Genomic DNA, 15,779 nt, shown 5'->3' with positions numbered 1-15,779 from the left:
CAGTTTTCAAACTTATATCTAACCTTAGAACCTTCAAACATCAGTTTCAAGGAGAAACCTCAAGGTTAGGACAGAAGAAATAAGAGGGTGTGGGAGTGTTATATCCAACACTGAAGAAAGGAAGAGTGTGGGGGAGGAATTCCTGGGCTTCCCATTCTGAATCTTGGCTGGGAATTTTCATGGCATTCTAGACCTGAGAGAAGTGCTTCAAGAAAGAGGCTTCACAATTCAAGTATCATTTCACCCACTCTCAAAATAGTGCAAGGCAAATAAATTTCAAAGGAGGGAATATTTCACATGAATAGTTTTAGAAGCCTTGAATTGTAGGAAGACTCACAGTTTTAACTCCCGGCTCTATCACACTCCTCCATATGTTAACATCCAAGAAATTTCTTTTTCTTTTTCTTTTTTATTATGATGACTATTTATATTGGCTGCACTGGGGCTTCATTGCAGCATGTGAGATCTTAGCTTCCTGAGCAGGGATTGAACCCAAGTCCCTGGCATTGGGAGCAGCGAGTCTTATTCACTGAACTGTCAGGGAAGCCCCCAAATCAAGAAATTTCTGAAATTTCTCTGTGCATACTTCTGTTTTCCCATCTGTAAAACTGGGATAATAATAACAGAGTAGCATCCATTTCCCAGGATTATTGTGACAATGAAATGAGGTATTCCACTGAAAATGTTTAGCACAAAACATGACACAAGGCAGGCAGTAACTTTAGTTCACTATGTAATAAATGTTATTTCACTACTTAGGATGCTTGCTATATGAAAAACACTATTGTAGGTACTGCAGAGATAAAGAAGAACAAGATACTATTTAAGTCTTGGCATTTACTAAACTCTTATTTCAGGAATTTTACTTATGCTACCTCTTATAGTGATTTAGAATATGTCCAGAAATTCTCAGACACTCCCTTTAAAATGGAGAGCCTAATTCTCCATCCCTTGAGCACTGGCTAGACTAAGTGGCTCACTTCTAGCATGTAGACTAGGCCAGAGCAATGCTGTATGAGTTCGAAGATGAGGTCACCAAAGCCAGGTGCTTTCCTCCTGGGATCACTCTCCAGGGGAAGCCACTGTCACTCTGTGCGGACTGTCCAGTTGGCCCATGAAGAGGGCCATGTTGCAAGGTACAGAGGCATCCCATCTATAGCCAGCATAGATGTGCCAGGTGTGTGAAGAGCTGCCACAGCCGTGGACCCCCCAGCCCCAGCCAAGCCTTCAGATGACTGCAGCCCTGACCAGCAACTTGACTACAAACTCAAGAGAGACTCTGAGCTTGAATCCCCTGGCTAAACTGTTCTCAGATTCTCTGAACCACAGAGACTGGGTGAGATAATTTTTTTTAAATTTTAAGCCATAAAGTTTGAGGTGAATCTGTTAGAGAGGTAGATAACCTACTCTCAAAAGGCCCTGAAAAGAAGATGTGGTACACATAAACAATGGAATATTACTCAACCACAAAAAGGAAAAAATTGGGGCCATTTTTAAAGACGTGGATGGGCCTACAGACTATCGTACAGAGTGAAGTCAGGAAGAGAAAACAAACACTGTATATTAATGCATATAGGTGGAATCTAGAAAAAATGGTAGAGATGATCACATTTGCAAAGCAGAAACAGAGACACAGATGTAGAGACCAGATGTGTGGACACCAAGGGGGTGAGGGGGAGGAATGAATTAGGAGACTGGGATCGACATGTATGTGTCATATATACACTATTGGTTTCAGCGTTTTCAGGCACGCATGCTTAGTCATGTCCAACTCTTTGTGACCCCATGGACTATAGCCCGCCAGGTTCCTCTGTCCCTGGGATTTCTCAGGCAAGAATACCAGAGTGGGTTGCCATTTCCTCCTCCAGGGGATCTTCTAGACCCAGGGATCAAGCCCACATCTCCTGTGTCTCCTGCATTAGCACCATCTGGGAAGCCTGGTGGCTCAGACTGTAAAGAATCCACTTGCACTGAAGGAGACCTGGGGTTGATCCTTGGGTTAGGAAGACCCCCTGGAGGAGGGGATGGCAACCCACTCTGGTATTCTTGCTGGGAGAATCCCCATGGACTGAGGAGCCTGGCAGGCTATAGTCCATACGGTCGCAAAGAGCTGGACGTGACTGAGCATCTAACCACAGCACAGAATAAAATAGATAACTAGTGAGAACCTAACATGCAGCTCAGGGAACTCTACTCAACACTCCCTAGTGACCTAAAAGGGCATATAGCTACATACAGCACAGATATATATATATATATATATATACAATATATATATATTATATATACATGACATATAGCTGATTAACTTTTCTGTACAGTAGAAACTAACACAACATTGTAAAACAAGTATACTCCAATAAAAGTTAATTCTTAAAAAGTAAAATAAAATAAAAATAAATTTAAAAAAATTAAGTCCTGAAGGGGATATGTGGTTATACATTTCATAGATAAGAAAACCAAGTTGGAGATGTTAATTAGTAATACTTTATTCAGATCACTCAGCTGGTGTGGGGAAAGGCAGATTTCAACTAAGATCTCTGTTTCCAGGGTCCAGAATTTGTCTACTCCAAAGACAGAGTCAACAAAACATCCAGCACACAAAAGGGAGCGCTGTAGGGGAACGTGCCCTTAGGAAGACATTGTACCTGCCTTCGCTTTTTGCCTAAGACCACCCTAGAGGATGAGAGTGAAGGACACCCAAGGGTCCATAGAAGGCCTATAAGAAGAAGGCAGAGATTGCCTTAACAAATATAGTCTGTGTCAATTAAAACACCTAATAGACACTGCCTCATTCACATTTGAAACTGTGGGGCAAATATTAGCAGACAGTTTCCCCCACCGCCATGAAATTCCATTTCTAGCTTTGGGGACTCGTGAATGAAACTAGACCTCACAGAAATACCTTTCGGTGCTTCCCTGGTGGCTCAGTGATAAAGAATCCACCTGGCAATGCAGTAGACACGGGTTAGATCCCTGGTTCAGGAAGATTCCCACATGCCAGGGAGCAACAGAGCCCACGTGGCACCACTACTGAGCCTGAGCTTGAGAGCCCGGGAGCCGCAACTACTGACCCCAGACCCCACAACGACTGAAGACCGCGTGCCCCAGAACCTGTTCTCTGCAACAAAAAGAAGGCGTAACAATGAGAAGCCTGCACACTACATCTAGAGAGTAGCCTCCTCCTGCCACAACTAGAGCAAAGCCCACATGCAGCAATGAAGACCCAGCACAGCCAAAAATAAACAAAACAATAAATCGGGGCTTCCCAGATGGTGCTAGTGGTAAAGAACCTGCCTGCCAATGCAGGAGACATAAGAGATGCGGGTTCGATCCCTGGGTCAGGAAGATCCTCTGAAAGAGGGCATGGCAACCCACTCCAGTATTCTTGCCAGGAGAATCCCACGGAAAGAGGAGCCTGGCAGACTACAGTCCATGGGGCTGCAAAGAGTCAGACATGAATGAAGTGACTTAGCATGCAAAATAAGAAATAAATAAAAACTCATTAAAAAAAAAAAAAGAAATACCTTTCAAAAGCCAAATTCTTCTCCAACAGTTACCGTGGGCTGGAAAAGCCAGCAGAAGACAGAGCCTGGATCTGCACTATGCTAATACTGGCCTTATCTCACAAGGCACATCTTGCGTGCTTCATTCTTTCCCTCCCAGGTGCAATCTAAATCATCTCCTATGTCCCATTTTTCTTTAACTTCTCTGAGTTTGGCAGACATGAGGATTGAGCCCTAGATCATACCTTCAGGTTTATGAGGACAGTAATCTGTCATCAGCACCTGCAGTGCCTTTTATCGGCCTCCAACTGCATGAATTCCTCCTACTCTTAGTCTCTGACAACGGATAGACTTTTCTCATCTCTAACCACTAAGGCTCAACCCCATTCTTTGCTTTTGCGACAACATACTACTCTGCTGTATTTTCTGCCTTTGGGAAAATAAGGAAGGCATAAAACTAAAAAATAAAAAGGCTTCAGAAGTTTAGTCCGTGTTACTCGCCCACCATTCAAGAACGGAGACACATGGGGGTGGCTCCTTTGGGTCCACACCTGATATCAATGTACCCAGTTCCAAGTTTTGACCTTGGTCTAAACTCTGCACAACTGCATATGGTGGAAATACAGTATGTGAAAAATTGTGAGCTTGCATAGTGGTTAAGCACATGGCCTGCAAAGTCAGAATGCTAGAGTGTTCTTAAAGCACTTAAAAGAATTTCTGGAAAATCATAACCACTCCATCAGTGTTTGTTTCATGTAGGCAGGTTAAATCTTTTAAACCAAACTCCCATTTCTTTGGAGAACTGCCTCTCTTCTAAGATGGAGCTTTAATTCTCTCATTTTATCCCCACAAAACCAAATAGTATATTAAGATATTAGAGTTCAGAAACCTCTATCCATCACCCCATTCAGAACTAGGGATTTGATTGTTATTTTAAAGAAAGAATATTTTAAATTTACAGACATTTGCTTAATAGTCTTTATGTTTTCCAATTTTGCTGAGCTAGGAAATTATTCTGCAGGATTTTATATATATATGTATATATGTGTGTGTGTATATATGTGTATGCTGCTAAGTAGCTTCAGTCGTGTCCGACTCTGTGAGACCCCATAGATGGCAGCTCATGAGGCTCCCCCGTCCCTGGGATTCTCCAGGCAAGAACACTGGAGTGGGTTGCCATTTCCTTCTCCAATATATATATATGTGTATATGTGTGTGTGTGTGTATATATATATATATATACACACGATTTCAATATGTTTTCTATATTTAAAGCAATGTAAGGCATTTTCAAGGGCAAAGTTGCCTGTTTTTTTATATTTACTCTCCACTTTAACTTAAGATTCTGCTGCTGCTAAGTCGCTTCAGTCATGTCCGACTCTGTGCGACCACATAGACGGCAACCCATCAGGCTCCCCCGTCCCTGGGATTCTCCAGGCGAGAACACTGGAGTGGGCTGCCATATCCTTCTCCAATGCATGAAAGTGAAAAGTGAGAGTGAAGTTGCTTAGTCATGTCCGACTCAGCGACCCCATGGACTGCAGCCTACCAGGCTCCTCCGTCCATGGGATTTTCCAGGCAAGAGTATTGGAGTGGGGTGCCACTGCCTCTTCCGACTTAAGATGCTAACCCCATCTAAACTGATGCCTTCTTTGTCATATTTAGTTGAACATTATACATGGCTTCTCTGGTAAATTAACTTTCCATGCCTGAAACGCTATATTCAACTGTGGGATCTTTCTTTCTTAGCTCTGTGCATATGGGGTCCTGAGGTCACTGTTTTCCAGAACTGGCTGAAGATAGAACTGTGAAGTCAGCAATAGGTCTTCAGTAATAATCATTTCCACAAATGTACTGAACACTGTTCAAAGCTTTGCTACGTTTTCTCACTTTCTTCCCAGTGAAGCTCATCCCAGATTCAGGAACCAGCCCCGATGACCCCTCCCATCTCTTTTCACACCCACAGAAAATGAAGATTCATTATGATGACTCTGGGCTCTAAGTACAGGGCTTTATCAAATCCACTATTCCATGAGGCAAATAGGACTAGATTCCTTAGAATTATATCCTTATTACTCAATAAATTGGGTAAACCTGCTGCTTTTAGCACCCAATTGAGATTGGGTCCCACTTCCTACTCCCTCTTAAGAACAATGGCTAGGGACTTCCTTGGTGGTCCAGTGGTTGGGAATCTACCTGCCAATACAGGGAACGTGGCTTTGATCCCTGGCCCAGGAACTAAGATACAACATGCTGCAGGGCAATTAGGTCCACGCACTCCAACTACTGAAATCTCCATGACCTAGAGCCCATGTTCTGCAACAAGAAAAGCCACTGCAACAAGATGCTTGCACATCACAACTAGAGAGTAGCCTCGCTTGGTTACCACAACTACAGAGAGCTCCTGTGCAGCAACGAAGGCTCAGCACAGCGATAAATAAAAATAATTAATTAAAAAAATAAGAACAATGGCTAAATTTACCTCTTTGCAAAGCCTGGGTTCTAATGTCTTCTTTGGTGGTGGTTCTCAAACTTTAGCACAAATTGAAATCTCCTGGCAGACTTGTGACATCACGGACTGCTGGGTCCTGGTAGGTCTGAACTGAAACCCAAGAATCTTAATTAACCAGCTCCCAGGATAATGCTCATGCCCTGCATCCAGGACTGAGACCTTGAGAACAGCTGCTCTAGTTTATAAAAAATGGTACAAGAAATTCCAGTCTGCTGGGGGTTGAATTGTGTCCCCGAAATAGATGTGTTGGACTCCTAACCCCAGGTCCCTGTTCATGTGATCTTACTTGAAATTGGGGTCTTTGTAGATGTAATCAAATTAAGCTGAATTTATACTGGATTAGTGAGTAAAAGTCACTCAGTCAAGTTTAACTCTTTGCAACCCCATGGACTATAGCCCATCAGGCTTCTCTGTCCATGAGATTCTTCAGGCAAGAATACTGGAGCAGGTTGCCATTTCCTTCTCCACATACTGGATTAGGGTGAGCCCTAAATCCAATGACTGGTGTCCTCATAGGAGAGATTTAGAGACACAAGACAGATTCACGAGGAAGAAGACCACCAAGTGATAATGGAGATCTGTCTCCATTAAGCGCTGAAGCAATAAGCCAAGAACTTCAGAGACTGCTAGCAAACTAGACGAGAAGCTAGGAAGAGTCAAGAGACGGTGCATGCCTGGAGCCTTCAAAGGAAGTATGGCCCTGCCAACACTTGGACTTACTTCAGAACTCTAGCCTCCAGGACCAAGAGTAAATTTTAAGCCACCCAGCTTACAGAACTTGCCCATAGCAGCCATAGGAGATGGATACACAGTCATGGTAGAGATTTAGGATTTAGCCCAATCCTTCATCCTTCCTTAAGCTCACATCCATTCCATGGCTTCCTCGTGTACTTCCTCAAAAGAGATTGGCCACGTGACTCGCCTTGGCAAATGACACCGGGAAGAAAGGGCAGTGCTCCAGTGCTAAGCCGGACCTTAATGTCTTGCATGCTTTTCTTTGCCCTCTTGCTCCTCTGCCATTACTATGACAGCGGCTTCCCCTTTCAGCCTGGCGAAGGGCTCCTTCAATCTCCCCACAAATCTGCAGTGAGGAGCACAGCGGCGCTAGCTTCTCTGACTTAAAGCTAAGACAGCAAACCAAGCCAAGCTGAGTCTGCTGCTGTTGCTTCTAAGTCGCTTCAGTCGTGCCCAACTCTGTGCGACCCCATAGATGGCAGCCCACCAGGCTCCCCCGTCCCTGGGATTCTCCAGGCAAGAATACTGGAGTGGGTTGCCATCTCCTTCTCCAATGCATGAAAGTGAAAAGTGAAAGTGAAGTCGCTCCAGTTGTGTCCGACTCTTAGTGACCCCATGGATTGCAACCTACCAGGCTCCTCCGCCCACGGGATTTTCCAGGCAAGAGTACTGGAGTGGAGTGCCATCACCTTCTCCAAGCTGAGTCTAGAGCAACAGAAATCTTTCCCGCCCCATTCCTGTCCAGAGCCTTGGTCTGGACCTATGTTGTGAATACTTGTTTGGCCACAATGTGATCTGGGCAAACAGTTTCATTTTTCTGCCTTAACTGTGAAATGAGGGGGCTTGGATTAGCTTGTCTCTAAGGTATTAATTTCTTTTTAATAGGAGTATAATTGCTTTACAATGTGGTATTAGTTTCTGCTGTACAGTGAAGTGAATCAGCTATATGTGAACACATCTCCCCCTTCTGAGCCTCCCCCAACCCCACCCTGCCCCACCCTCCGGGTCCTCAGCGGAGCACGGAGCTGGGCTTCGCGAGCTTTCGGGCAGGTCCGCACCAGCTATCTGTTTTGAACGGTAGTGCGTACGTGTCAGTGCTACCCTCCCATTTTGTCCCACCCTCCCCGACCCCCACTGTGTCCACAAATCCATCCTCTGTATCCATGTCTCTAACCCTGCCCTGCAAATAGGTTCATCTGTACTATTTTTCTGGAGTCCACACACTTGCATTAATACACAATATGCATTTTTGAACTGATGAAAATGTCTACTTCTAAGAGTATGGAAATTAAAACAAACAAAAATCAAGTAGGAACTTGCAGTTTCACAGGGGAAAATGGAGACCTAATCATCATTAGGTAGCTTATTCACAAACTCCTTCAGTCAGGTATTATTTATAGCTGCATAATACATGTATTAAATATTCATTATGTGCCAGAGTGCCGGTGGCTGGAACATCAAAGGTAAGCAGAACTAGAGTCCATTCCTGTCCCCATGGAAGAGTCAAGACACTGATACTACTTAAATGAAGCGGAGGGCATGGAGAGGAAGCCAGCACTCAAGAAGGTGCAACACGACTCAGTGATGCTCTGTGATATTTAAAATGGATAACCAACAAGGTCCTGCTGTACAGCACAGGGAACTGCTCAATGTTATGTGGCAGCCTGGTTGGGAGGGGACTCTGAGGGAGAATGGATACATGTACAAGGATGGCTGAGTCCCTTTGGTGTCCACCTGAAACTATCACAACATTGCTAATCATCTATGCTGCTGCTGCTGCTGCTGCTGCTGCTGCTGAGTCGCTTCAGTTGCGTCTGACTCTGTGCAACCCCATAGACGGCAGCCCACCAGGCTCCCCCTTCCCTGGGATTCTCCAGGCAACAGTACTGGATTGGGTTGCCATTTCCTTCTCCAATGCATGAAAGTGAAAAGTGAAAGTGAAGTTGCTCAGTCGTGTCCGATTCTTAGCAACCCCATAGACTGCAGCCTACCAGGCTCCTCCACCCATGGGATTTTCCAGGCAAGAGTACTGGAGTGGGGTGCCACTGCCTTCTCTGCTAATCATCTCTACTCCAGTATAAAATAAAAAGTTTTTAAAAAAAAGATTCAGTGATGGGTTAACAAAGCAGTTAATAGAGGAGGATGCCAAGTCCCCTGTTTACTTCTTATCCAGACATTTTGGTCTCTATCCCTTTAACGGATTGTGCAATAGAAGCTACAGATTAGAATCTCCTAGAGTACTTGAAAAAAAGAAAAACAGCACGGGGTATGGGAGTCCTACCTCCAGAGATTCTGATGAACTTTGTTAGCCTTGGTATTATTATCATTTTTTCAGTCTGTCTCCACCCACAAAATGGGACGATAACTGCCTTCTTTAACAGGATGTGCCCTGTGTTTGCTTCTACTGTTGCATAACAAACTAAACTCACATAACACAAAATAGGTAAATTTAGCAGCTTAAAACAGGCTGGTTTATTGGCCCACAGTTCTATAGTGCAGACAGTTGAGGGGACACACCTGTGTTCTCTGCTCAGGTTTTACAAGACCTAAATCAAGGCGTCTGGTAGTTTGGAAGTTTATCGGAAGTCTCTGGGAAAGAGTCCATTTCCAGACTCACCCAGGTTGTTGGTAGAATTCAGTTTCTTAGGACTCCAGGGCTGAGGTCCATGTGCCCTTGCTGGCTGCCTGCTGGGGCCCTCTTTACCTTCAAATAAGTAACCAGAGTGTTGAGTACTTTTCATGCCTAGAGTCACTGTGAGTTCCCCTCCTGCCGTCTCTTGCTTCCAGCTGGAGAAAACTCCTTGATTAGACTAGGACCACCTGGATAATCTTTCCTTTTTAAGGTCAACTGGGCCTCCTGCATGCGTGATCGCATGCTCAGTCATGTCCAACTCTTTGAGACCCATGGACTGCAGCCCACCAGGCTCCTCTGTCCATGGGATTCTCCAGGCACGAATACAGGAATGGGTTGCCATGCCCTCTTCCAGGGGATCTTCCCAACCGAGGGATCAAATCCACATTGCGTGCATTGGCAGGCAGGTTCTCCCACAAGCCACCTGGGAAGCCCCTACTGTGCCTCCTCACAATGACAGGAGGACTGTCACCACATTCCCAGGTTCAGGGATTACAGCACAGACTCTTGAGGGCCATTTCCAGAAATCCAGTCTCTCGTGTATCACATGAGTCCAGACAAGTGCCTGGCACACAGTAGGTGCTCAAACCATACTTGCTAAATGGAATGGAACTATCACTTTGCTGTGGCAAAGGATGAGAAGGCATAGACAGAGTGGCTGATAAACAGATCATTTATCAATTAGTTAAATCTAAGCAGGTTATTCTTTTAAAGACTTAGAGTAGAAAACACATTCTGTGGAAGAGTTCTACAAATCATACATATACAGCTCTATACATTTTCACAAACATTATATGCAAGTGAACAGCACACACCTAAACAATCAGAATATCCCTAGGTACCCTAGAGGCCCTCGTGGTCCTAATGCCATAGATTAGTTTTATATATGTTTTGAACTTTGTATAAATGGAATCACATAATATGTACTTCTGATTATTGAACAAAAAAAGCCAGATATTCTGTGTGTTGTGATAAGTAGCCTCTAAGAGGACCTCCAATGATTCCCTTCACCTGGAATTCATGATCTTGACTAACCCTCTCCCCTTGAATAACCTGCATCTAACTAATAAAATGGGGCTTCCCAGGTGGCACTAGTGAAGAACTTGCCTGCTAATGCAAGAGATGTAACAGAAATGGATTTGATTCCTGAGTCAGGAAGATTTCCCTGGAGGAGGAACTGGCAAGCCACTCCAGTGTTCTTGCCTGGAAAATCCCAAGGACAGAGGAGCCTGGCGGGCTACAGTCCCTGGGGTCGAAAAGAGTCAGACATGACTGAGCAACTGAGCACGCACGCACACACACACACTATACTGGATACCATATAAATTAATTTATCCAACCTATTGTTGATGAACATTTGGGTGCTTCCAGTCTGTAGTTATTACAAAAATAATGAACACGGCCATGAATAGTGCTATACGTCCTAACAGTCCTATAGCCAAGAACGGTTCCTTATGTCTTTCGGAGAAAGATGCGTATGCACATCAGTCTGGTACACACCTAGGAGTGGATCTGCTGGGTCACTGGCTAAGGATATATTCAGCTTAATATGCCAAATGGTTTTTCCCAAGTGGTTGTATCAATTCGCACAACGCCAGTAGTACATATGAGTCCTTACTGCTTCACAATCTTGCCAAGAGTTGGTATTTTCTTTTTGGGGAGGACCATTCTAGTGGGAACCGTTTTTGTTTCCCAAGGTTCACAGGTAATATTAATATTCAGCCAAAACTGAAAATCCCTGCTTAACTACTGCTTCCCCTTTATCAGGCGGAACCACATGAAACTGCTGTATTTGTAGGATTTAAAAAGGTAAATACTGGCTATTTCTTGTGGCTAAACTAATGATTTCTTCACATCTTATTTACATTTATGCTAAAAAGGAAACTCAAACTGAAATGCACATCAGTGGGGAAATACCTTAACAACTGGAGCTGAAATGAAATTTTTAAATTAAAAATGGATTTCAGTGACTTTTACTTTTTAATATCAACCAGATCCTTAAAAGCTTGAAAACAGACCAATGATGTGCACCCTCACTGCCGGTCAGAATCTCCTGTGGGTTTTCAAAACTTAAGTGTCCCTGCCCCAACTCTCAGGAACCCTAACTCTGTGAGATTAAGGTGAGACTAAGAATGTGTGTTTGTAAAAGGTGAAAGTACAGACAAGGCTAAGAACTGTTGATACTACCTATCCCACGGCTTTCTTTACCATTCATTCAATCTAAGGAAAGACTTAACAGTTATATACTTGGAAGAGAAGCACTAGTGTGTTAGTTCCTTCTGGACTTTAGAATGCTGACCTGCACGTCAGGTTGGAAAAATTATTATTATTTTTTTTTTGGAAAAATTATTTTGCCCTGAACAGGACTCTTTCTACTGTATCAAGGATGGTAGGCTTGTATTTGACTTGAATACAGCTCTATGAACTGAGTTAAAAAGTATCATCAAGAGCATTTACTGGTTACACACAGGTATTTTTAAAAGTGCCCAGACACAACCATGTTACCCAATAGGAGGACTAAGCATATACTCAGTGACCATAAAACCAGGTGTGCACGTACACACCCACAAACAAAAATGCTCAGTTAAAAAAAAATTATGACCAAGAGGGGAGGGACAAAGAAAATCTAAGTAGTCATCATGACAGGAAGAATCGGATCCCTGTATTTCCTTAAAGTTATTTCCCAGAGTAATTAAAAATTAAATATAGGGCTGGGGCAGATCATCTAGGGGCTGGGAGGAAACAGTGCCATATGCAATTCTGAGCTCAAGGTCTTTTCTTTTATTTCAAACTTTATTTATTTATTTTTTAAATTTTGTATTGGGGTATAGCCAATTAACAATGAGCCTTTAAAAATCTTACTAGAGTCCTGAGTCAGATTGGTTCCCAATGCAAGCGATATGCCCTTACCTCGATAAAAGCATATGTATTTTCACATGAAGGGGAAAGAAAAAAGTCTGGAAACTTTATTTTTATCGTATTTACCAACTCCGGAATTCTACTGCCTCCCGCGTGATTCTTTTTCCTGTCCTCCAGCACCTGGAGTCGGGACACACTTGCCTAAGTTGAAAGAACGCACTGCTGCTACTGCTGCTAAGTCGCTTCAGTCGTGTCCGACTCTGTGCGACCCTATAGACGGCAGCCCACCAGGCTCCCCCGTCCCTGAGATTCTCCAGGCAAGAACACTGGAGTGGGTTGCCATTTCCTTCTCCAATGCGTGGAAGTGAAACGTGAAAGTGAAGTCGCTCAGTCGTGTCCGACTCTTCGCGACCCTATGGACGGCAGTCCACCAGGCTCCTCCGTCCATGGGATTTTCCAGGCAAGAGTACTGGAGTGGGGTGCCATTGCCTTCTCCGCAGGAGATGGTTTTAATTACTAGACTTTATCAACAGACAGCCAAAGGGCTCCCAGGCCAGCCAAGCTGAAAGCCTCCACTTTTGGAATCCAAGTAGTTTCCAACATCTGACATGCTCAGGTGGAATCCTGGTTCCTAGATTTTGTTCCCAATAACCCCTTGGGGAGATGCCTGTTCGGAATTCTCAAGCCATCTCCCATCCCTACGCTGCTTAGCCACCTGAACCGCCTGGAGGATCAGAACACAGTCCTATCACCCAGCAAGACTCTCCCTAACCCACCTCCCGGGTCTTAGAGGAACAAGTTTCAACCGCACCCAACACAGCGGCGCTCTGGCCCAGGCGGAAAAACACACCTGGCCGGTGACTCTGATAACCTCACTAATTAGGTGGCCAAGTGGGTCAGCGACAAACCCAGAAGGTCACACCTCAAACCCCGCCGCCTCCTGCCTCCCGCAAGAGCCCTGCCAGGTGCTTACCCTCTTCTAATCGACAGGGACGATCTCAATCACGGGTCTCTACTCCTGGCGCGGAACGAAACCCCGCGCGCGACATCTTGGGAAATGTAGTCCCCGCCTCCCCGGGGCCCCCGGGTCCACCCATGAGAGCCCCGCACCCAGAGGGATTTCTCTGCCTGGGTCGGATTATACCGGAGCTGCCATCCCACTGTGGGGGCGGGGCCGCCCCCCACGGAGGACTCGGGGTGCTCTCCCGGGTCGGTGGGAAGAGACGAAACTACAGTCCCCAGGCTGCTCTGCGCCGAGCCCGGAGCCGGCAGCCTCGCTTTGCGTGACCGCGGCAGGTTGGTCCTGGAACAGATGAGCGCAGAATATTTAGGCGAAAACGCGAGGAGGGGGTGGGATCGCGGGGCAGGAGGAGTATCTCCGCCAAGAAAATTATGCATGCGTTAGGGAAGCTCTGAGAGAATGGCTGTGGAAGGTAAGGGACGCTTGGGCATTTTAAGCTCCCTCTTAACGCGCGCACCCCAATACACACATCCCCGCTGAAGCTTGGGGAACCTGGGGAGGAAAGGAAAGGGGGTGGTGGCGAGCGGGCCCTTTCCTCTTGACACCTCTTCTTGGCACTCACCTGAGCCACGGAAGGCCAGTGGGCGCTTTATTCAGTTGCTTCAGAAATACAAGTCGATTGCGCAGGACTCTAGGGTTGGAGGCGAAGAGTGTCCCTAATGCGAAACGATGTGCTGGAAATGGGGGAAAGCCCGAGAGATCGCCTTGAGATTTCAGCCCCGAGGTGCCCTTTTTGATGCTCCCCACCTCCCACCCCATACACCGGAGCCAGCTCCTTGGCCTCACAGCTGGTAGATGCTCGCTTTGCCCACCCCCGCTCTCCCCGCCCGCACGTGGGAAAGGACCCTCACCAGGTGCGTCATGGGGAAGCATGGACTGCTACTGGGTCGAGGGCCCCACGTCGTGTGTACCCAGGAACGACAGCAGTGGATGTACCCAGAGGGTGGAGGTGTCTCTACACCTGCCTCCGTTCATACAACCCTCCCGAGGCTGTCAGAGTTTACAGAAACAATCAGTCAGGGATGAGGGCAATCAACCTCTTCGATTGGGGTGAATCCTCTTCTTTGAAGCCCACCTTCTTTCCTCATATAATTTTGGCCTTTGGCTTTGGCCTTTGGCTGCTTCCTTTGAACTTCCCGGTTGAAAGCCGGGATGGGCGGTTTGTATGGAATCCCAAGTTTTCGTTCAGATTCTCTAACCTTGGAAGACTGGCTTTTTTGCGGAGGGTGCTTTCTGGGTGAAATGTGTGGGCCAGACGGGTTTCTGATGTCGCACTAGTAGCCAAACTGTGTCTGAATGATGAAGTGAAATGAGCGTGAGACTAAAGGGGAGCATCCGATCATCTCCAGAATTGTGGTTCCTGAGTGTGGCTCAGGTCCTAGAGGAAATGGGTGTTGGAAAGAGGGCATGCTTGCCAGCTGTGGCAGGCTCCTTGCCAAGGGGAAATGAGCCTGCTCCTTGGAGGCCGGAGGCAAGAAGAAACCATGAGAGCTTACTGGCGTCCTTCTCCCCTCCCTAACCCACCCCAGGTGAGAGCAACTGAGCTACTCTGACTCTTGTTAGATTACTCTTGTTAGTTACTTAGCAACTTGAAGAAGCAACACCCCAGCTCCTGTAATCAACATCCATTAACTTAGAAGACTTCTTTTGGACTGTCTGAGGTTTGAAGATTTCCCCAGCTGGGCACTTCTATCTACCTTTTAATGTGTATATTTGGCTTTTAAATTATTTATAAAATTATAAGTTTATACACACACACACACACAAATATTATAAAAAAAAAAAATAATAAATATATAACACAACACACACACACATACATGATCCTCTGGAGAAGGAAATGACAACCCACTCCATCCAGTTTTCTGGCCTGGGAAAATCCCATGGACAGAGGAGCCTGGTGTCCTACAGTCCATGGGGTCACAAAGAGTTGCACAACTTAGCTTCTAAATAACAACAAATCATATATGTGATTTTAAAAAAATAACCAGCTTTCTTTTCCATGCAAATGAATAGTAGAGTGAGAATCTGACTTTTTGCATTGTTACAGTTGATGGTAACTGAGACAAGACTTTAGATGAAAAGGAAAAAAAAACACCAAGATAAAGTTCACTGAGCTGAGGCCAAGGGCAGGCTGACCTACTGGCACCCTCTCTATTCACCCCTCAGATGACATGATATCTTCTCTTCCCCACTCTTCTGTGTCCTCAAGTGAAGGGCACTCCCACTGGTTGCCAGTCCAGAGTATACTTGAAAACAATTTCCTGCTTGCTGGAAGAAGTATAGAATTAGTCATATTTCTTGTCTGATGGGTTATTATACCAGTGAAGCCAGACCTTACAAAAACAAAGGCTTTGAAAGGAAGTATGCCTGGACTGTGGAGAGCTTATTTTATTTTCTAGTGCCTTGTTTGGTTAAAGTGGCTGTCTAGTAAACAGGAGATCCTGAGCTGGAATCACAAGGAGCTTCAACTTGAAGAATAAAGGGAACGTTTTAAACTTTGGCTGCAAATAT

General features: G+C 45.3%; 1 protein-coding gene and 1 long non-coding RNA gene across 6 annotated transcripts in view; one reads left to right on the top strand and one right to left on the bottom strand.

The window, feature by feature from the left end:
• LOC106502867 overlaps positions 1-13,351 on the bottom strand; it is a 323,113-nt gene extending 309,762 nt beyond the window's left edge. Inside the window, exon 1 of the long non-coding RNA XR_001919135.1 lies at positions 13,218-13,351. This is a non-coding gene — a long non-coding RNA (uncharacterized LOC106502867). The remainder of the gene's footprint in view (positions 1-13,217) is intronic.
• Positions 13,526-15,779, top strand: part of SAMD12 (sterile alpha motif domain containing 12) — a 446,866-nt gene continuing 444,612 nt past the window's right edge. For 4 of the 5 annotated variants that reach the window (XM_018058375.1, XM_005689134.3, XM_018058373.1 and 1 more), the window contains exon 1: positions 13,547-13,677. In XM_018058375.1, the coding sequence (XP_017913864.1) occupies positions 13,665-13,677 (13 nt within the window). In that variant the 5' untranslated portion in view covers positions 13,547-13,664. Of the gene's footprint in view, positions 13,678-15,779 lie in introns of all 5 variants that reach the window. The other variant, XM_005689135.3, reaches the window with a different exon arrangement.

This window comes from Capra hircus, chromosome 14, assembly GCF_001704415.2.
Source record: "Capra hircus breed San Clemente chromosome 14, ASM170441v1, whole genome shotgun sequence".
Classification (NCBI taxonomy): Eukaryota; Metazoa; Chordata; class Mammalia; order Artiodactyla; family Bovidae; genus Capra; species Capra hircus.
Note: the sequence above shows the minus strand (reverse complement) of the source record. Positions and strands in the feature narration are given on the sequence as shown.